Source organism: Hyla sarda, chromosome 3 (assembly GCF_029499605.1).
Source record: "Hyla sarda isolate aHylSar1 chromosome 3, aHylSar1.hap1, whole genome shotgun sequence".
NCBI classification, from domain to species: domain Eukaryota; kingdom Metazoa; phylum Chordata; class Amphibia; order Anura; family Hylidae; genus Hyla; species Hyla sarda.
The window spans coordinates 181,951,916-181,973,723 of record NC_079191.1 but is presented as its reverse complement, the minus strand read 5'-3'; the positions used below and the strand labels follow the sequence as shown (position 1 = coordinate 181,973,723).

General features: G+C 41.2%; 1 protein-coding gene across 4 annotated transcripts in view; it reads right to left on the bottom strand.

Moving 5' to 3' along the window:
- Nucleotides 1-21,808, bottom strand: part of DLGAP2 (DLG associated protein 2) — a 1,068,027-nt gene that overhangs the window by 871,699 nt on the left and 174,520 nt on the right. For 3 of the 4 annotated variants that reach the window (XM_056565689.1, XM_056565688.1, XM_056565692.1), the window contains exon 3: nucleotides 7,634-7,688. In XM_056565689.1, the coding sequence (XP_056421664.1) occupies nucleotides 7,634-7,688 (55 nt within the window). Of the gene's footprint in view, nucleotides 1-7,633; nucleotides 7,689-21,808 lie in introns of those variants that run through there. The other variant, XM_056565693.1, reaches the window with a different exon arrangement.

Sequence of the window (21,808 nt, the reverse complement as noted above, 5' to 3'; positions counted from 1 at the left end):
TTGCATTGAGGGGCGGAGGCGTGATGTCACACAGGGGCGGAGGCGAGCCACCACACGCCGCCGGCCCAATGGTCGCCTGTAATCAGACCTGGAGTGAACATTGGGCCGGCGGCGTGTGATGTCACGCCTCCGCCCCCGTGTGATGTCACGCCTCCGCCCCTCAATGCAAGCCTACGGGAGGGGACATACTAGCTGTCACACGGGGCGGAGGCGTGACGTCACACGCCGCCGGTCCAATGGTCACATGTAATCAGACCTGGAGCAAACACGCTCCGGGGACTGATTACAAACGGGGTGCCGCGTTCAAGATCACGGGGGTCCCCAGCGATCAGGCATCATATCCCCTATCCTTTGGATAGGGGAAAAGATGTGTAAGCACCGGAGAACCCCTTTAAACTAAAGATACTGTTTGAGGGAACTGAACTTACTGAAGCTGGACTTGAATTCTAGACTCTCCAATAAAAGTTTGCAGCTTTATCTACTCTGCTAGGAAGAGCCTTCTCTATTCTAACTTTGCCCAGTCATGTCATTTCTGCACATAGAGATTGGCACATTGCCTGCACTCTCTTTGTGGCCAATCATAGTAATGTCTGCCCTATATTAATCCATATCTTTGTATTTTCTGCGCTGGCTTTGCCAGTTATCCAGTTTCCTGTTCTTTAAAGAGTACGGTACCTGTCATCAAATAAAACAAATAAAAAAAAATCCCTCTATGTTTTTCAGGCTTTGAAAATTTGACCACTAGGGGTCTCTGTTTTCTTCCTCCCCGCACTGTGCGCATAGGCTTTGGACTTGTGCCAGACTGGTCCAAGTCCACAGTCTGGAAGAGCAGGGCATTGGCACAGTCCTGCAAAGCTCTCGCTCCCTGCCTGTCATTTAGGCAGGCGGGAGCGAGTACTCCCACATGGACTAAAGAAAACACAGGTTTTTGTCCCGCCCCCCTGCCTCTCCGGCAGGCAGGACAGCTCTGATCTCCCTCCTGTCTGTATGCCTCAAGCTGTGCATAACAGAGAGGAGGGGAATTACAGCCTGCGTGCCGTGATTGGCTCCCTGTTCTATGTGCGCTCCCAAGCCCAAGTGCAGCATACAACAGGGAAGGGCAGAAGTATTACCCGGCAGGCTTCAGCTGACGTCACACCTGCCGGGTAATGTCCCCTTCAGCCGGAGAAAGCTCACAGGCAGTGAGCAAGTATAATCAGGGGATAATATAAGAACTACTGAGCGAAATTTAAAAAAAAGAAAAACAGCGGGGGACAGGTAATGAAGAGGGGGACATATCAGAAGCAGAAAAAAAAAGAAATTCACATGGTGCAGGAGCTCTTTAACTAATACCATAACTGAGATCTGCTTCCCCCCCCCCCACCCCACCTTTTATTGGATTCCAGAAACAGTATTACAGCCTGTCTAAACTTTGTAGTCTCAGTATTGCATTCAGGAAGCCTCTATTATGTGATACTGTGAAAGAAAATATCCAAAAAAAAAAAAAAAGAGTTCTAACAGAACCATGAAATAACATTTAAGAGGGCAATGGAGATAGCAACATCAATGAAAACTGCCAAGAGAGATGCACTTAGTTGAAGTCAAAAGTGAAGGTAAATAAGCTGACAGAAATAACCAAGCTAAATGTGCCAAGGCACAATGAACCCTATTGTTGTTGTGGACGGGTTTTCACAGACCTGCCTAGTGTAGATTTAAAAAGGGTCAGAAAATGCTACAATACTAAACATATTTAAAGAGTCTGTCATTTTAACATAATGGCCCAGATTTACTATTGTAAACCAGACATGTTTTTTCGGGTTGTGCGCCAGAATTCTGTCTCATTGCGTCAGAAATGAAAAAAGCCTGACCAACTCTCCATTTTACTGAGAAAACCTGGAAAAGGTGTGCGGCTGTGGGGAAAAGGGGAGTGGTCACAGAAAAGGGCATGTCCCAATATTTTCACAAAAAAACGACATATTTACTAAGGTTTCCACAGAAAATATAGTGGATTTGAGCTAAGCAAAACCCTACAGATAACTGCATGTGTAAAAAAAAAAAAAGCAAAATGTAGGGAATAGTGCAAAATGTAGGGAAACCTTTGTAAATACCATGGAAAAAATTGTTGGGATTTAAAACCCACAAAGAAAATTATACTCCACTCTTAAATCAGGGCCAATGAGTGAGAAGTATGGTACATGTGATGCCAGTGTAATGAATCTAGCCTGTTCTTAAAGTGTACCTGGAAGATCCCACAAAAAAAAAACCTGTTATCTGTTACTCAGTACCTCATCCTTATCATGTACATATAACTTTTATGAGTCTATCACTGATATTTCACAAAAAAATTGCATATTACAGCTGCTTAATGTATTTTCCAATACCACATATGTTTTTTTTTTACATAATTTATAAAAAAAAATGGGAAAAGGGAGTGATTCAAACTTTTATTAGGGAAGGTACTTATGCTTATTTACATTTATGAACTTTTTTAAAAACATTTTTTTTTTACACTTTTTAGGGGACTATCACATGTAATCTTTAGATTGCAAACACTGAACATTTCAGTGGCATAGCACAGCATTGATCAGATGGCTAAAAGGCAGGTAAGGGCCCTCCTGCCCCCCTCTTTACTGATCAGGACCCTGTGATTTTGTTGCGATGGTCCCAATCAACCAACTGAGCTAAATGGGGTGAGGCAACTTTGATTGTAGCATCTAAAGGGTTAATGCTGGACATCAGCCCGATTGGTGGCATCTGCCATTAGCTGTGGGTTCCGTCTGCTCATAGCAACAGGGACTCACTGTGTATGAAGCACGCTCAGCTTCGGGAGCAGAACAAGGGCGTGCCAGCATTAGCCAACGAGAAGACAGACAAGGCCACCAGCATCAGCTTCCTGATTGGTTGATGATACTGAGCTATCTGGTGCTGACGCATATAGGGGGCCCCATGATTATCTATTGCCCGGGGTCCCCATGAGCTGTCAGTCCACCCCTGATTATGATGGTGATAATGTCTTTCCAGGGTTAAATATTTTGCTGTCTGTAAAGAGGTATGTAGAGCATGTCTATTTTGCTGTAAAGAGGTATATAGAGCATGTCTAAACTGGTGCCAGATAAAAGAACTTCACACCTCTAAAGTTAACACAGCACTATTTTCTGCAATGAAATATGACAGAAGAGATATGAAAAACAGATTTATTGCAATGTGATGTTGGGAAAGGTGTGCTGTTATGTAGGCCCCCTTTGCACTATATTAGATAATTAGTCCTATGCACTTAACAAAAGAATGATAGCTTAGAATACCATGAAAGCAACTTTTACTGTTAAAAAAAAAAAAAAAGACAAATATACTCTACAGGTTCTTTGAAAGACAATATCCCACTGCTCATATTCTAGGCACAAAGTTTTCCATGATGTTTTCGTTATCTCAAAGAAAGAAGCATATATACAGTGATCCCTCAACTTACAAGGGCCTCAACATACAAAAGTTTCAACATACAATGGTCTTTTCTGGACCATTGTAAGATGAAACCAGACTCAACATACAATGTACAGACAGTCCAGATCTGTGAAACGTGTCAATGGCCGGAAGAACCGACCAATCAGAATGGGCATTTTACTGGTAAAACCACTGTATTACTGAAGTGTATGCACTGACTGGTGTCTGGTAGCGCCCCCTACAGTAAAGGGAGGTATTACATGTTCTGTACTCTTTACCTGTACCAGGGTTAGCTGCTCCTTTGGACACCAGGTGAGGGCGACTCCATGTTACTTTTTTAGGACACTATGTGTACTGTACAGGACCCTGAAGAAGCTCCTGTCCTCTACATAGACTATTGTTTCCCAAGCAGGGTGCCCCCAGCTGTTGCAAAACTACAACTCCCAGCATGCTGGGAGTTGTAGTTTTGCAACAGCTGGAGGCTCCCTGCTTGGAAAACACTGAGATAGACATAGACATTTGTATGTAAGGATTTGCTTTATCTCTATTAGTTATCTACTTATTTTTCTTTAATCCTCACTTTTTCCTATTTTTGGATGACATTTTGGTGGCTTTAAAACCAATTACCAGGTTTCCACAGAGTTCTGGTCTCAACATACAATGGTTTCAACATACAATGTTTGTCCCAGAACCAATTATTATTGTAACTTGAGGGACCACTGTATGTATATAGATAAATACAAAGCAGACATCAGTTTGTCAATGTGATAGAACATCTTTCTTTTCTGCATTGTCAGTCAATGGATTGTGATATAACATAACAATATCTACAGGGAACATTACTGCTCCATCGGTTCCCATTCAGTCATTTAGATGCCTTTACATTGCTGAACAAATGATACATTTACAATGGACCTATTCCTAATATGAAGTGAATAACATTATCAGTTTACAATGGCACATGACAGGTAGAATATACAGGTTTGCAAATGTACAGTTAGTTCTTAAAATGTATTTGTTGGAGACAAATGAGAAGTGTGAGGATCTGAACAATTCTAACAAGGGCCAAACTGTATTGGCAAGAAGGCTGGGTCAGAAACTCTCCAGCAATCCAGCCATATTACTAATGCTAAGCCCAGTTAAAGGGGTACTCCGGTGGAAAACAACTTTTTTTTCTTTTCATCAACTGGTGCTAGAAAGTTAAACAGATTTGTAAATTACTTCTATTTAAAAATCTTAATCCTTTCAGTACATATTAGCTGCTGAATACTACAGAAGAAATTATTTTCTTTTTGGAACACAGTGCTATCTGCTGACATCACGAGCACAGTGCTCTCTGCTGACATCTCTGTCCATTTTAAGAACTGTCCAGAGTAGGAGAAAATCCCCTTAGAAAACATATGCTGCTCTGGACAGTTCCTAAAATGTACAGAGATGTCAGCAGAGAGCACTGTGCTCGTGATGTCAGCAGAGAGCACTGTGTTTCAAAAAGAAAAGAATTTCCTCTGTAGTTTTCAGCAGCTAATAAGTACTGTCAAGATTAAGATTTTTAAATAGAAGTAATTTACAAATCTGAGAAGTGCAAAAGCCAGCGGTATGAAAAACTTCACCTTTATTGGATTCCAAGATAAAACTTTGACATGGAAACGTCTCAAATAACAAACAATAAAATCTTCTGGACAAGCAACATGACGCGTTTCAGGTCATGTGACCCTTCATCAGATGCATGATGGGAGTAGGAGAGGTAAGCGATCTTATACCTGGCAAAATGGATCAGGTGGATATCACCTGTTAATAACTAATTGCCCGGCAGAAGAAACTAGTACCAACCCCACCCATACACGTTATAGCAGAATACACATTGTGCGTTTTTCTTGCATAAGAACCAAGAAAGTATAATATTACAAAATTGAAATTACAAAATACAAAAAATATATATATACAAAAAGAAAGATTTCTTGCTGCAATTCAAATAAGAAAGAAATGACATGGAAAGCTTGTATGGTAGCAAAAAATCTTCTGGTGCAAAGAACATTTAATAATGCCGAATAATGTCTGACTTTAAATTAAGGCCACGTGGCAAGCTGACATCTCTCGTATTCACATCATTTACAAATCTGTTTAACTTTCTGGCAAGTTCTTTACTTTTTGAATTTCCTTTCTGTCTGACCACAGTGCTCTCTGCTGACACCTCTGTCCATTTTAGGAGCTATCCAAGGTAGGAGCAAATCCCCATAGCAAACCTATCCTATCTGTTCCTAAAATGGACAGAGGTGTCAGCAAAGAGCACTGTGGTCAGACAGAAAGGAAATTAAAAAAGAGCATACAACAGCTGATAAGTACAGGAAGGACTAAGATTTTTTAATAGAGAAAATTTAAAATCTGTTTAACTTTCTGTACAAATCTGTTTAATTTTCTGGCACCAGTTGATTAAAAAAAAAATGTTTTCCAGAGAAGTACCTCTTTAATACTGTTATTAGAATGGTCTGCAAAAAAGTAAAGAAATTTGAAACATTACAATTAGAGATGAGCGTTACAGTAAATTTGATTCGTCACAAACTTCTCGGCTCGGCAGTTGATGACTTATCCTGCATAAATTAGTTCAGCTTTCAGGTGCTCCGGTGGGCTAGAAAAGGTGGATACAGTCCTAGGAAAGAGTCTTCTAGGACTGTATCCACCTTTTCCAGCCCACGGGAGCACCTGAAAGCTGAACTTATTTATGCAGGATAAGTCATCAAGTGCCGAGCCGAGTAGTTTGTGACAAATCGAATTTACTGTTAAGTTCGCTCATCTCTAATTACAATAACCATAAGTTTGATAAAATATTTGGTTTGCAACATACAACCAACAGTAGTATACTACAAATATCTAAAATAAGTCTAGAAATAGGCAGATCTATATTTGTATATGGAGTATTGTAATATTCAAGCAAATAACATCTCTATGTCAATAATCAATACACTGCTACGAGGTTTACTTCCAGCCATAGATCTAAAGGAAACAAAGTTGACCATCCCCTTTAATAATACACAGAAAATACCTGAAATGTTACAGTGAATTATCTATGAAACAGTGTCTATTTACATGTATGCACATTCAACACCCCTTCAGCTTTTAATCCTGAAGAGTATAATTGTAGCTTTGTCTTTCCCATGCCCCCAAATAGGTCTATTTTTTAAATAAAAAAAATAATAAAAAAGAAAGAAAACTTAACTGTAAAATAATGTTTTTTTTATACTGTATACAGTATCACTTCTTGTGCCCATCATATGCCATAGGCTTTTTACCAAGTATCGCCTCATTGTGATGCCATCCATACATGTAATTCAGCTGATACAGCTTCATTCATTGCATATGTGGAAAAAACACTAGATGCCGTATCGGTTGGTAACGGTTGGTAAATTTTGAAAAATTAAATGATTGTTGTCATGTGACTGGAAACTTGTTCAGTCAATGTGTTTATTCTTGTAATGTAGTATTCCTGTATAACCACAAAATGAGAAGTGTTTAGCATGCTTTTCCACAGATGTTTATGGTAGGTTTAACATAGCAGGTTCTCAATAATAAGTCTCCGCTGTATATCAGGTTCTCAATAATAAGTCTCCGCTGTATATCAGGCTCTCAATAATAAGTCTCCACTGCTCTTTTCTAGTGGTGACTGACTGTGACTGTGCAGTGAGCAATACGTTCCAATTGTTTATTCACATATGCAGAATTGTTTTACCTTACATAATTGTATAGCTGTATAGTTCATTTAGGCAACATCCAGTATTCATTCATCATCCAAGAAGGAAATCGGTCCATAACACCAAGAGGAAGAGGGATAATTGGTGTGTAGAACAGACTACGTCCTACATATATACATAGACTGGTTATTGCCAAAAGGGAATCTATCAGCTAATATCAGCTGCAGACATGGCCAGAGAGGTGACATTCATCAACATTTTCCGAACCTTGTAAGTCAATCAACCAGGTCTGGAATGGGATGGGGTGTCGGCAGGGGAGCAATACCGTGGCACTTCATCAACTTGGCCCCACCTCCGGGACACTTGAACCAGGAACAAAATTATTTTAGAAGTAGTGGCAAATATATCAGAAGTAACATAAGTGTGCTTGATGTTGCCCTGTCACTTATCAGCTCATATTTTTAATATAAACAGATTCATTTATATGCTACGATTAATAATCGTAATAATCATTTTCAAATTTTCTTTACCTGTGTTTCTGTCTGGCAAAATACAACAGTGTTTCTGCAAAATCCCAGGTAAAACCTTAAAGAAGAAAGAAAGAAATGTTAGAAGCAGTGGTGAATTAAGAAGACCATAGGGATGTTCCCAAAACATTCCTTACCCAATGTTGCCCTGCCTTGTCTTTAATGGGCGCTAAAACATACATTAGGTTCAGGTCACATTCACATTATATATTTATGCACAAGTTTAAGTATTCTTCTACAACCTGTCTGTATATAGTCTTTTTTTATTCAATTCAGGAGTATCTGTTTAAGAAACATTTTCAGGTAAAATAACGTCTACTCAGCATTTACTAGATATCTTTTTCTTTGTTCTATGTTTTCCATAAGTGACCTCAAGGTACTGCTGACCTTATAGCTCCTGCTGGGGTTGTCACAGATCTTTTTCAGATTAATAATGGCAGAGCGGCCTAGTTATGCAGTAGTACTGAGCCAAGGGATATATCATGGTGTTAATGATTGCCAGTCCGGGGTAAGCTGGTTGATTATAATCCTTATGGGAGTAATGGTAACATTAGTAATAGTATATAGAAGTAGAAGTTGTCAGCCAATATTCTCATAAACAGACATAACAAAGAAATGGGCATTACTATGTGTGTCAAAGACTCTTACGAATACTGCAGCCAGTGGGATATGTCATAATATTGGCTCAAGGAATAGGGATGGAAGCCTTTGAAACAGAGTGATGCTCTCTTTCATTCTTCACATTTATTTCTAATGTCATACTGCTGGCCCCTGCACTGGTAATGGGAGTCTTGGCGACATTGAACAATGCGGTTTCATTCTTCCCATTCTCTGAGAACTCGGGCAGGAGCCAGCAGCTTTGCCATATATACTGCAGATATACTTTTAGAAACTCCTGAAGCTCTCTTTTCTTATCCTTCTATTTCAGCCAAAACCAATAGGGTTGTGTATACACCCCTTATATGTTATTATGTTAAATCTGACACATCTATCAATGCATTTTCATGTTATTACAGAACATCCACACAAACGAAATCCATCAGAGTTGAATAGTAGAACTCACTATGTTTGGTCAATCACTAGGTATACTTTATGATAGGTTCCTGGTCCCGACACCCAGACTGTACATACTGTAGTACACTGCTCAAAAAAATAAAGGGAACACTTAACCCCTTGGGGACCGAGCCCATTTTGACCCTAAGGACCAGAGCATTTTTTGCACATATGACCACTGTCACTTTATGCATTAATAACTCTATGATGCTTGTACTTATGAATTTGATTCAGAGACTGTTTTTTCGTGACATATTCTACTTTATGTTACTGGGAAATTTCGTCCATACTTGCATAATTTGTTGGTGAAAAATTAAAAAATGTCATGAAAAATTAGACAATTTTGCATTTTTATAAATTTGAAGCTCTCTGCTTGTAAGGAAAATAGACATACCAAATACATTATATATTGATTCACATAAACAATATGTCTACTTTACGTTGGCATCATAAAGATGACATGTTTTTACTTTCTGAAGACAGCAGAGGGCTTCAAAGTATAGCAGCAATTTTCAAATTTTTCAAGTAAATTTCAAAATCTGAATTTTTCAGGGACCAGTTCAGTTTTGAAGTGAATTTGAGGTTCTATATGTTAGAAATACCCCATAATGGACCCCATTATAAAAACTGCACCCCTTAACATATTCAAATTGACATTCAGAAAGTTTGTTAACCCTTTAGGTGTTTCACAGGAATAGCAGCAAAGTGGAGGCAAAAATTCAAAATCTTCATTTTTTACATTGACATGTTCTTGTAGACACATATTTTTTCTTTTTTCTTTTTAAAAGGGGTAAAAGGAGAAAAAAAAAAAATTTGTAACCCCATTTCTCTCGAGTAAGGAAATACCTGATATGTGGATGTAAAGTGCTCTTTGGGTGCACTAGAGGGCTCAGAAGAGAAGGATTGACAATGGGATTTTGGAGAGCAAATTTTGCTAAAATGGTTTTTGCGTGGCATGTCACATTTAGTAAGCCCCTATGGGGCCAGAACAGCAAAAAGAACACCCCACATGGCACACTATTTGGGAAACTACACCCCTCAAGGAACTTAACAAGTGGTACAGTGAGCCTTAACACCCCACATATGTTTGACAAATGTTCAATAAGTTTGGACGTGAAAATGAAAATTTTTATTTTTTTTCACAAAAAAAGTTTAGGCTACCCCAAATTTTTCATTTTCACAAGGGGTAATAGGTGAAAATGTCCTCCAAAATTTGAAACACCTTTTCTCTTGAGTAAGGAAATATATCATATGTGGATGTAAAGTGATCTGTGGGTGCACTAGGGGGCTCAAAAGGGAAAGAGCGACATTGGGCTTTTGGAAAGTGAATTTTGCTGAAATGGTTTTTGCGGGGCATGTCACATTTAGGAAGCCCCCATGGTGCCAGAACAGCGAAAAATACCCCACATGGCATACTATTTGGGAAACTACACCCCTCAAGGATTGTAACAAGGGGTACAGTGAGCATTTAAACCCCACTGGCGTTTGACAGATCTTTTTAACAGTTGGCTGTGCAAATGAAAAATTTTATTTTTCATTTTCACGGACCACTGTTCCAAAAATCTGTCAGTCACCTGTGGGGTGTTAAGGCTCAATATAACCCTCATTACGTTCCGTGAGCGGTGTAGTTTCCAAAATGGGGTCACATGTGGGTATTTATTTTTTTGCGTTTACGTCAGAACCGCTGTAACCAGCAGCCTCCCCTGTGCAAATCACCAGTTTAGGCCTCAAATGTACATAGTGCGCACTCACTCCCTAGCCTTGTTGTGCGCCCGCAGAGCATTTTACACCAACATATGGGGTTTTTCAGTACTTGGGAGATATTGGCCCTCATTTACTATTGCAAACCAGACATGTTTTGTCGGATTGTGTGCCAAAATTGATAAAACCCAGACTAAGTCTCCATTTTGCTAAGAAAACCGAAAAAGGGGCGTGGTCGCCGGAAAGGGAGTGTGGCCTCCAAAAAGGGGCGTGTTCCCAACATTTTCACAAAAACCCAACATATTTACTAAGGTTTCCACATACAATGTGGGGGATTTGAGCTGAGGAAAACTCGACAGATCAGAGAGCATGTGTAAAAAAAGCAAAGTGTAGGGAAAGTGGAAAATGTAGGGAAACCTTAGTAAATACCGTGGAAAATTTATTGTAGGCAATTAAAACCCACAAAGAAACCTACTCTCCACTCATAGTAAATGAGGGCCATTGTGTTACAAATTTTGGGGGGTCTTTTTTTCCTTTTTACCTCTTATGAAAATGAAAAGTATGGGACAACACCAGCATGTTAGTGTAAAAATAAAAAACTATTTACAATAACATGCTGGTGTAGACCCCAACTTTACCTTTTCATAAGGGGTAAAAGGATAAAAAGCCACCAAAAACTTTTAGCACAATTTCTCCCGAGTTCAGAGATACCCCATGTATGGCCCTAAACTGTTGCCTTGAAATACGACAGGGCTCTAAAGTGAGAGAGCGCCATGCGCATTTGAGGCCTACTTTAGGGATCTTCATGGGGTTTACCTGGATGCAAGTGTTACACTTGCCCCCTCCACCAAGAATACTGTATGTCAGCTGGGTGCCTCCAGCTGTTGCAAAACTCCCAACATGCCTGGACAGTCAATGGCTGTCCGGCAATACTGGGAGTTGTTATTTTGCAACAGCTGGTGGCTTCGTTTTGGAAGAACTGAGGTTTTAAATTTTTATTGGGGGGGGGGGGGCACATTGTAATGGAGTAGTGTATATGTAGTGTTTTACTCTTTATTTAAGGTTAGTGTAGTGTTTTTAGGGTACATTCACACGCACGGAGGTTTACAGTGAGTTTCACGGTGCAGCGGAAAATTTGCCGCATCTTAAACTTGAAGCGGGAAACTTGCTGTAAACCCCCGCCCATGTGAATGTACCCTCTACATTCACGTGGGGGGCAAAACTACAATCCCAGCATGCACTGACAGATCGTGCTTGCTGGGAGTTGTAGTTATGAAACAGCTGGAGGCACACTGGTTGGGATTGGGAAACCCTGAGTCAGGTAACAGACTACTGCAGTGTTTCTGCACCACTGTCTGTTTCCTAACTCAGTGTTTCCCAACCCATGTGCCTCCAGCTGTTGCAAAACTACAACTCCCAGCATGCATGGTATGTCAGTTATAGTTTTGCAACAGCAGGAGACACACGGGGTGGGAAACACTGAGTTAGGAAAAAGCCAATTCTTCCCATCTAGTGTGCCTCAAGCTGTTGCAAAACTACAACTCACAGCATGCCCAGACAGCCAAATGGCATGTTGGGAGTTGTAGTTATACAACAACTGGGGGAGAACAGTTTGGAGACCACTATGTAGTGGTCTACAAATTGTAGCCCCCCAGATGTTGCAAAACTTCAACTCCAAGCATGCCCAGACTGCCCAAGAATGCTGGGGGTTGTAGTTCAGCATGCCTACAACTCCCAGCATGCTTGGACAGTCTCGTCATGCTTTGAACTGACATCTGGAGCGCTACAGTTTGGACACCACTCAGGACCCCCCAGGCATTTGCAGGGTATGCCTACTGAATGATTTCAGCAGCCATCCCGCTCCGATCCCCGTCTGGCTAGTGGCGGGGATTGAATTTCCCACAGGCGTACAGGTACGCCCTTGGTCCTTAAGTACCAGGACGCAAAGGCATATCCATCCACCCGTGGTCCCTAACAGGCTAAACACAATGTAACTCCAAGTCAATCACACTTCTGTGTAATCACACTGTCCACTCAGGAAGCAACACTGATTGATTTCACATGCTGGGGTTCTGCAGGTGGTGACCACATTCAGTTCCTATGCATCATGGCTGATGTTTTGGTCACTTTTTATGCTGGCAGTGCTTTCACTCTAGTGGTAGCATGAGACGGAGTCTACAACCCACACTAGTGGCTCATGTAGTACAGCTCATCCAGGATGGCACATCAATGCGAGCTGTGGCAAGAAGGTTTGTTGTGTCTGTCAACTTAGTGTCCAGAGCATGGAGGTGCTACCAGGAGACAGGCCAGTACATCAGGAGAAGTGGAGGAGTCCGTAGGAGGGCAACAACCCAGCAGCAGGACCTCTATCTCTGCCTTTGTGCAAGTAGGAGCAGGAGGAGCACTGCCAGAGCCCTGCAGAATGACCTCCAGCAGGCCACAAATGTGCACGTGTCCACTCAAACGGTCAGAAACAGACTTCATGAGGGTGATATGAGGGCCCGACGTCCAAAGGTGGGGGCTGTGCTTACAGCCCAACACCGTGCAGGATGTTTGGCACTTGACAGAGAACACCAAGTTTGGCAAATTCACCACTGGCACTCTGTGCTCTTCACAGATGAAAGATGAAAGCAGGTTCACACTGAGCACGTGACAGATGTGACAGAGTCTGGAGACGCAGTGGAGAACGTTCTGCTGCCTGCAACATCCTCCAGCATGACCGGTTTGGTGGTTGGTCAGTAATGGTGTGGTGTGGCATTTTTTTGGGAGGCTGCACCGCCCTCCATGTGCTTGCCAGAGGTTGCCTGATTGCCATTAGGTACCGAGATTAGATCCTCAGACCTTTTGTGAGACCATATGCTGGTGCGATTGGCCCTGGGTTTCTCCTAATGCAAGGCAATTTTAGACCTCATGTGGCTGAAGTGTTTCAGCAGTTCCTCCAAGAGGAAGGCACTGATGCTATGGACTGGCTCGCCCGTTGCCTAGACCCGAATCCGATTGAGCACATCTGGGACATCTTGTCTCGCTCCATCCACCAACGCCACATTGCACCACAGACTGCCCAGGAGTTTGCGGATGCGTTAGTCCAGGTCTGGGAGGACACCCCTCAGAAGACAATCCGCTACCTCATCAGGAGCATGCCCAGGCGTTGTAGGGAGGTCATACGGCCATGTGGAGGCCACACACACTACTGAGCCTCATTTTGACTTGTTTTAAGGACATTACATTAAAGTTGGATCAGCCTGTAGTGTGGTTTTCCACTTTGATTTTGAGCGTAACTCCATATCCAGACCACCATGGGTTGATAAATTGGATTTCCATTGATAATTTTTGTGTGATTTTGTTGTCAGCACATTCAACTATGTAAAGACAAAAGTATTTCATAAGATTAGTTCATTCATTCAGATCTAGGGTGTGTTATCTCAGTGTTTACCTTTTTTTTTTCTTTTTGAGCAGTGTATTATAATGGTAACAACCAATCAGAACATCACTAGGTGTACTTTATCCCAGGCTCCTGTCCTGTCACCCAGACTGTACATACTGTAGTATTATAATGGTAAAAATCAATGAGAATATCAGTAGGAATACTTTATCCCAGTCTTGGTCCTGTCTCCGAGACTGTACATACTGTAGTATAATAATAATAATAATAATAATAATAATAATAATAATAAAGCAGATCCCTAGGTATACTTTATTCCTGACTCCTGTCCTATCACTCAGACTGTACATACTGTAGTATCATAATGATAATAATAATAAAGCAGATCCCTAGGTATACTTTATTCCTGACTCCTGTCCTGTCACTCAGACTGTACATACTGTAGTATAATAATAATAATAATAAAGCAGATCCCTAGGTATACTTTATTCCTGACTCCTGTCCTGTCACTCAAACTGTACATACTGTAGTTTCATAATGATAATAATAATAAAGCAGATCCCTAGGTATACTTTATTCCTGACTCCTGTCCTGTCACTCAGACTGTACATACTGTAGTATAATAATGGTAACAACAAATCAGAACATGACTAAATATACTTTATCAAAAGCCCCTGTTTCTGTCACCCAGAATGTACAAACTTTAGTTTTAAAATGGTAACAATGAAGCAGAACATCACTAGGTATACTTTACCCAATCCTTGTCCTGTCACCCAGACTGTACATACTGTAGTATAATAATAATAATAATAACATTGAAGCAGAACATCACTAGGTGTACTTTATCCCAGTCCTGGTCCTGTCACTCGCACTGTACATACTGTAGTGTTATAATGGTAACAACGATTCAGAATAGCTCTAGGTGTACTTTATCCCAGGCTCCTGTCCTGTCACCCAGACTGTACATACTGTAGTATTATAATAATGAAAATAATAATAATTAAGTAGAATATCACTAGGTATACTTTACCCCAAGTTCCTGTTCTGTCACCCAGACTGTACATACTGTAGGATAATAATAATATGATAATAATAAGAAGCAGAACATCACTAGGTGTACTTTATCCCTGACTCCTGTCCTGTCATCCAGACTGTACATACTGTAGTATAATAATACTACTAACAATAATGCAGAACATCACTAGGTGTACTTTATCCCTGACTCCTGTCTAGTGTTGAGCAGCATAGGCCATATTCGAATTTGCGATATTTTGCAAATATATGAACGGATATTCGTCATATATTCGCTAAATTCGCATATTCGTAATATTCGCGTTTTATTTATGCATATGCGAAAATTCCCATAAGCGAAAATTCCCATATTCGTACTCAAGTCTCACACAGTAGTATTAGAGCCTTCTTTACACCACACAAGCTGGAAGCAGAGAGGGATGATCACTGTGATGTGTACTGTGAAAAAAAAAAAATGAATATTCGTAATTGCGAATATATAGTGCTATATTTGCAAATTCGCGAATATGCGATATTTGCAAATAAAATTTGCATTGCGAATATTCGTGAGCAACACTACCTCCTGTCCTGTCATCCAGACTGTACATACTGTAGTAGAATAACAACAATAATGAAGCAGAACATCATTAGATATACTCTATCCCAGTCCTGCTCATGTCACCTGCACTGTACATAGTGTAGCATTATAATAATAATAATGAAGCAGGGCATGTCATGCTCCGGTTTTGTCATCACACCTTTTACAAACTCTAGACGCTGCATAGTTACATTGCGGTATAACAGTGCTGGGAACACTGACATACAGCTTCATCCTTGTCATGTGAGGAAACAGCTGAGTTCTGCCCACTAAACAGGCACAGCAGGGGAACAAGAAGCGGAGCGGCAGAAGAAAGTGCTAATAAAGGGTAGGAAATTATTACTGAGGCATAGAATGTGCTTCATTTACATATACGATTACATGTGTGTTGAAAACAGGAGAAGAGAATACCCTTTAAAGCATTAAATAATAATGCACACTTCATATTTACATCTAAAACATATAACCTGGACCAGTACACTGCTCAAAAAAATAAAGGGAACACTTAAACAACACAATGTAACTCCAAGTCAATCACACTTCTGTGAAATCACACTGTCCAATCAGGAAGCAACACTGATTGACAATCAATTTCACATGCTGTTGTGCAAATGGAACAGACAACAGGTGGGAATTCTAGACATTTAGCAAGACACCCCAATAAAGGAGTGGTTCCGCAGGTGGTGATCACAGACCACTTCTCAGTTCCTATGTTTCCTAGCTAATGTTTTAGTCACTTTTGAATGCTGGTGGTGCTTTCACTCTAGTGGTAGCATGAGACGGCGTCTACAACCCACACAAGTGGCTCAGGTAATGCAGCTCATCCAGGATGGCACATCAATGCCAGCTGTGGCAAGATGGTTTGCTATGTCTGTCAGCGTAGTATCCAGAGCATGGAGGCGCTACCAAGAGACCGGCCAGTACATCCGGAACCATGGAGGAGGCCATAAGGAGGGCAACAACCTAGCAGCAGGACCTCTACCTCCGCCTTTGTGCAAAGAGGAGCAGGAGGAGGTCTGCAAAATGACCTCCAGCAGGCCACAAATGTGCATGTGTCCAAACGGTCAGAAACTGACTCCATGAGGGTAATATGAGGGCCCGACATCCACAGGTGGGGGTTGTGCTTACAGCCCAACACCGTGCAGGACGTTTGGCATTTGCCAGAGAACACCAAGATTGGCAAATTCGCCACTGACGCCTTGTGCTTTTCACAGATGAAAGCAGGTTCCCACTGAGCACATGTGACAGAGGTGACAGAGTCTGGAGACGCCATGGAGAATGTTCCTGTAACATCCTCCAGCATGACCGATTTGGCGGTGGGTCAGTAATGGTGTGGGGTGGCATTTCTTTGGGGGGGGGGCTGCACAGCCCTCCATGTGCTTACCAGAGGTAGCCTGGCTGCCATTAGGTACCGAGAGGAGATCCTCAGACCCCTTGTGAGACCATATGCTGGTGCGGTTGGCCCTGGGTTCCTCCTAATGCAAGACAATGCTAGACCTCATGTGGCTGGAGTGTGTCAGCAGTTCCTGCAAGAGGAAGGCATTGATGCTATGGACTGGCCTGCCCATTCCCCAGACCTAAATCCGATAGAGCACATCTGGGACATCATGTCTCGCTCCATCCACCAACACCACGTTGCACCACAGACTGTCCAGGAGTTGGCGGATGCTTTAGTTTAGGTCTGGGAGGACATCCCTCAGGATACCATCTGCCACCTCATCAGGAGCATGCCCAGGCAATGTAGGGAGGTCATACGGGCACGTGGAGGCCCCACACACTACTGAGCCTCATTTTGACTTGTTTTAAGGACATTACATCAAAGTTGGATCAGCCTGTAGTGTGGTTTTCCACTTTGATTTTGAGTGTGACTCCATATCCAGACCTCCATGGGTTGATACATTTGATTTCCATTTATAATTTTGGTGTGAATTTGTTGTCAGCACATTCAACTATGTAAAGACGAAAGTATTTCATACGATTAGTTCATTCATTCAGATCTAGGATGTGTTATCTTAGTGTTTCCTTTATTTTTTTTGCGCAGTGTATTACATGGTGTAAACACTGGCCAAATCCTGTTGGCAGCAGTAAATAAAGTATCCAGTCTCTTGTGATAACAGGGGTACACACAGGACACCCCTTCTTAGCCCTTCATGAGTAGTACATTCTTATTATAGTGGTGGCTGCAGATAAAAAGTTTGCCCTAAAGCACCACCTTGTACTACCTCAAACCACAAGGGACATGGGGTGTAACCTAGGGCTTTAATCTATCAGCAAGTCACATGATAGTTCAAGGAATTGAAGGGGTTTTTTCCTATCTCAAATGTCAGCAACAAAAACGGACACAAAACTGCCTTCCTATACCTGCCTATTATCCAAACTGAAAATTTTATATATTGCTTAGAAAGAAGGAAGCACAGTAAAAAGAAAATGTGTCACCAAGAACAGAACAACACAGTGAGCATGCTTATTCAACATGGAATATAGCTTTAAAGGCTATGGACACCTTTCAAAAGCATTTTTTATACTTGTTTTGTACTCATTATGGTGCAAAAAAAAAAAAAAAACTCTCCATAGATCTTTATTAAAAGCATTGGAGATTTCGGCTTCTGCAGCGTATAGGTTTCTCCCCTGTAGTCTGCCTTGTACCTGCTTCTCACTTCTCTTTTTAGTTTGTGTGATCTGCCCTTTAAAGTTTCTCTTCCCATTGTCTACTAACATGCAAACTCAATGCTATCTCTAAGGCTACAGCTAAAATTTGACTTTTTTATTTTAACTATTGAGCAGCACGTGCTGTCCATAGTTAAAATCAATATAAACACTACAAAAAGTCACAGTGTAGCCTTAGCTTAAAGGGGTACTCCGCCCCTAAAAATCTCATCCCCTATCCAAAGGATAAGATGTCTAATCGCGAGGACCCCTGCAATCTCCATGCAAACAGTATGTTTAGAATGCTAGGTTCCCGCGGTGGGAAAGGTGATGGCACGCCACGCTCCCCTTGTGATGTCACACCACGCACCCTCCATTCATGTCTATAGATCATGCCTTTGGATAGCGGATACCCCTTTAACACTGCAAGAGTAGAAATCCCCAATACTCTGACAGATTTTTTTTTTCTCTGAGTAGCAACTAAAAAGTTAAACACTTCTCCAAAAGACCATTTGGAAATCTGCTTCATGTTACATTTAGGAAACAAATTAACAATAAAAAACAGTACATTGGGAGCAATAGCTTTTAACCTGTGTAATAAAATGTACAGAGATGATGGAAATATTGTATGAGGGTGCCATTTAACTTGATGTCCGCACATCCGATCAATGTGTCTCTGGCGAAATCAACCTTGCAATAAACTGAATGATATTCATTTGCTATACAGTTAAGTGTAATAATTATTATTCTCTCATAGTGATATAATCCCTCTATAACATCAGTCCATATCCACAGGTTACATATTCATAAGAGTCATAATCCATATACTGTAACATACATAAAAGCTAACAACGTTATCTGCATACATCAAAACCTATGGAGTCAGGAAACATACTTATGATGAACTCTGAACAGACTTGCAACATGTTGCACTTTATACTCCATAGAAAAAAAAGAAGCATTTTTGGATTCCTCTTTTCATGAGAGATATTCTTTTTATTCGCTTGGCTATAAATGAACAGTGCCGAGTTAATTTGTGGGAGTCTAAATCCCATGGTAACCGAAGGTGGCCCGCTGTGAGGCACAAGAATATTCCGCATGTAGCATCAAATCCCTTTACTTCCAGCTTCATGTCATTTCTGCTCACAAGTGAATTGTTCTCAGGCTTGGATTGCTGGCAGCACTCTTCATGGATTTTGGATCTAAAGAAGTTTTAGAACTGTTTGAGCATTCATTATACTTAACCTTTACAATGTTTGGTAACATTTGTATACGGGAGTTATAAGAGTAAGGAATGATATATGATGGAGAAAAGTTCTTTGATCTAAAATAACAGGAAAGAAGTCTCGATGAACACTTACTACCATTCTCTGCAAAGCCAGAATATAGGAAGTGGAAATAGGGCAGATGAAGTCCTAGAACAAGCAGGCCGAGGGTAGTATTGTAGCTCAGACATAAATCTCTTCAATAATGAGATAAATGAGATGCAACACAAACAGCAGCAATGGTGCTTGGAAGGAAGCAGCAATAATGTTTTCCTTATCGAGACAAGGAGGACTCCATCATCCTTATTTAAAATGCATGTGAACTATTGAATGTTAAAAGGGGTTATCCAGGAATAGAAAACCAAAGCTAACTTCTCTTAAAAACAGCCCCACACCTGCCTCAGGTTAAAGGGGTACACCCGTGGAAAACTTTTTTTTTTTTTTTAAGGGTGCGTTGCCACATGGCATATTTCATGCTGCGCAAAATTTACAGCAGCAGCGGGAAATACGCTGCGTATACCTTGCACACTATACACACCGGGCTTTCCGGCAGCAGCCCTATGTGTGCAGTGAGTTTTGGAGGTGGAGCCGCGCGTCACAGTCTCGCCGGCACACGGCCCCGCCTCTAAAATTCACTACACGCATAGGGCTGCCGCCGGAAAGCCTTGTGTGTATAGTGAGCAAGGAATATGCAGCGTATTTCCCACTGCTGGTGTAAATTTTGCGCAGCGTGAAATAGACTGCGTATACGCCATGTGGAAATGCACCCTAAATCAACTGGTGCCAGAAAGTTATACAGATTTGTAAATTATTTCTATGAAAAAATCATCTTAATCTTTCCAGTACTTTTTAGGGTCTGTATACTATAGAGGAAATGGTTTTCTTTTTGGAACACATAACTCTCTGCTGACATCATGACCACAGTGCTCTCTGCTGACATCTCTGTCCATTTTAGGAACTGTCCAGAGCAGCATATGTTTGCTATGGGGATTTTCTCCTACTCTGGACAGTTCTTAAAATGGACAGAGATGTCAGCAGAGAGCACTGTGGTCATGATGTCAGCAGAGAGCTCTATGTTCCAAAAAGAAAACCCTTTCCTCTGTAGTATTCAGCAGCTAATCAGTACGGGAAGGATTAAGATTTTTTTATAGAAGTAATTTACAAATCTGTTTAACTTTCTGGCACCAGTTGATAAAAAAAAAAAGTTTTCCATGGGAGTACCCCTTTAAGTATGGGTCCTTTTACATTAATGGAATGAAGCTGATATACCACACACAACCTGATGATGGGTGTGGTACTGTTCTTGGAAGAAATCATTTCTAAATGGGTACTCCGGCGAAAAGCATTGTATCCCCTATCTAAAGGATAGAGGATAAGATGTCTGATCACGGGGGTCCCGCACGGGGGTCAGTTGCCGCACCCCGGTCATCCGTGCACGGAGCGAACTCCGCTCCCTGACGAATGACTGGCGACTGCAGCCGCCACGCTCCCTCCATTCATGTCTATGGGAGGAGGCATGATGGCTACATACTAGCCGTCACGCCCCCTCCCATAGACATGAATGGAGGGGGCGTGGCGTGACATCCCGAACATGGAAGCTCCAAGCTTCCGTGATATGGGCACCGCCGCTGCAGGCCCAGGGGTCCCACTGCTGGGATAGGGGATAAGATGTTTTTCACCAGAGTACCACTTTAAGTAACAGTATTATGTAAACGTTACTTTGACACATTACACCTACCTAAACATTGTTGAAGACCAAGCACACAACTTAATAACAAGGGTAATGCACTGTGACATGGCCATATTGCATAAACTGTTTAGAGTTACAAAAAAAAAAAGCTATGCTGACACATACTGGCACAATATGTGCCAAATGACTGTTTTCTGACATATGCCGAATACATCTGGTGTATAGTGTTGAGCGGCATAGGCCATATTCGAATTCGCGAATATTCGCGAATATATGGACGAATATTCGTCATATATTCGCGAATATTCGCATATTCGTTATCTCCTCGTTTTATTTTCGCATATGCGAAAATCCGCGTATGCAAAAATTAACATGTGAAAATTTGCATATACAAAATTAGCATACGCGAAAATTCGCATATACGAAAATTAGCATGTGCTAATTTTCGCATATGCGAATTTTCGCACAGCAGTCTCACACAGTAGTATTACAGCCTTCTTTACACCACACAAGCTGGAAGCAGAGAGGGGTGATCACTGTGATGTGTACTGTGAAAAAACAAAAAAAAAAAACAAAAAAAAAAAAAATATTCGTAATTACGAATATATAGCGCTATATTCACGAAATTCGCGAAATAATATTCGAAATATTCACGAAATTCACGAAATAATATTCGAATTGCGAATATTCGCGAGCAACACTACTGGTGTATGCACCTGAAATCTGTACACAATACAAATTATGAACAGAGCCGAACTTGATTTGTGTTTAAGTGACTTGGGCACAGGCATTCTATACAGACAGCAGATGGCAGATTAGTAAAGCAAAACAA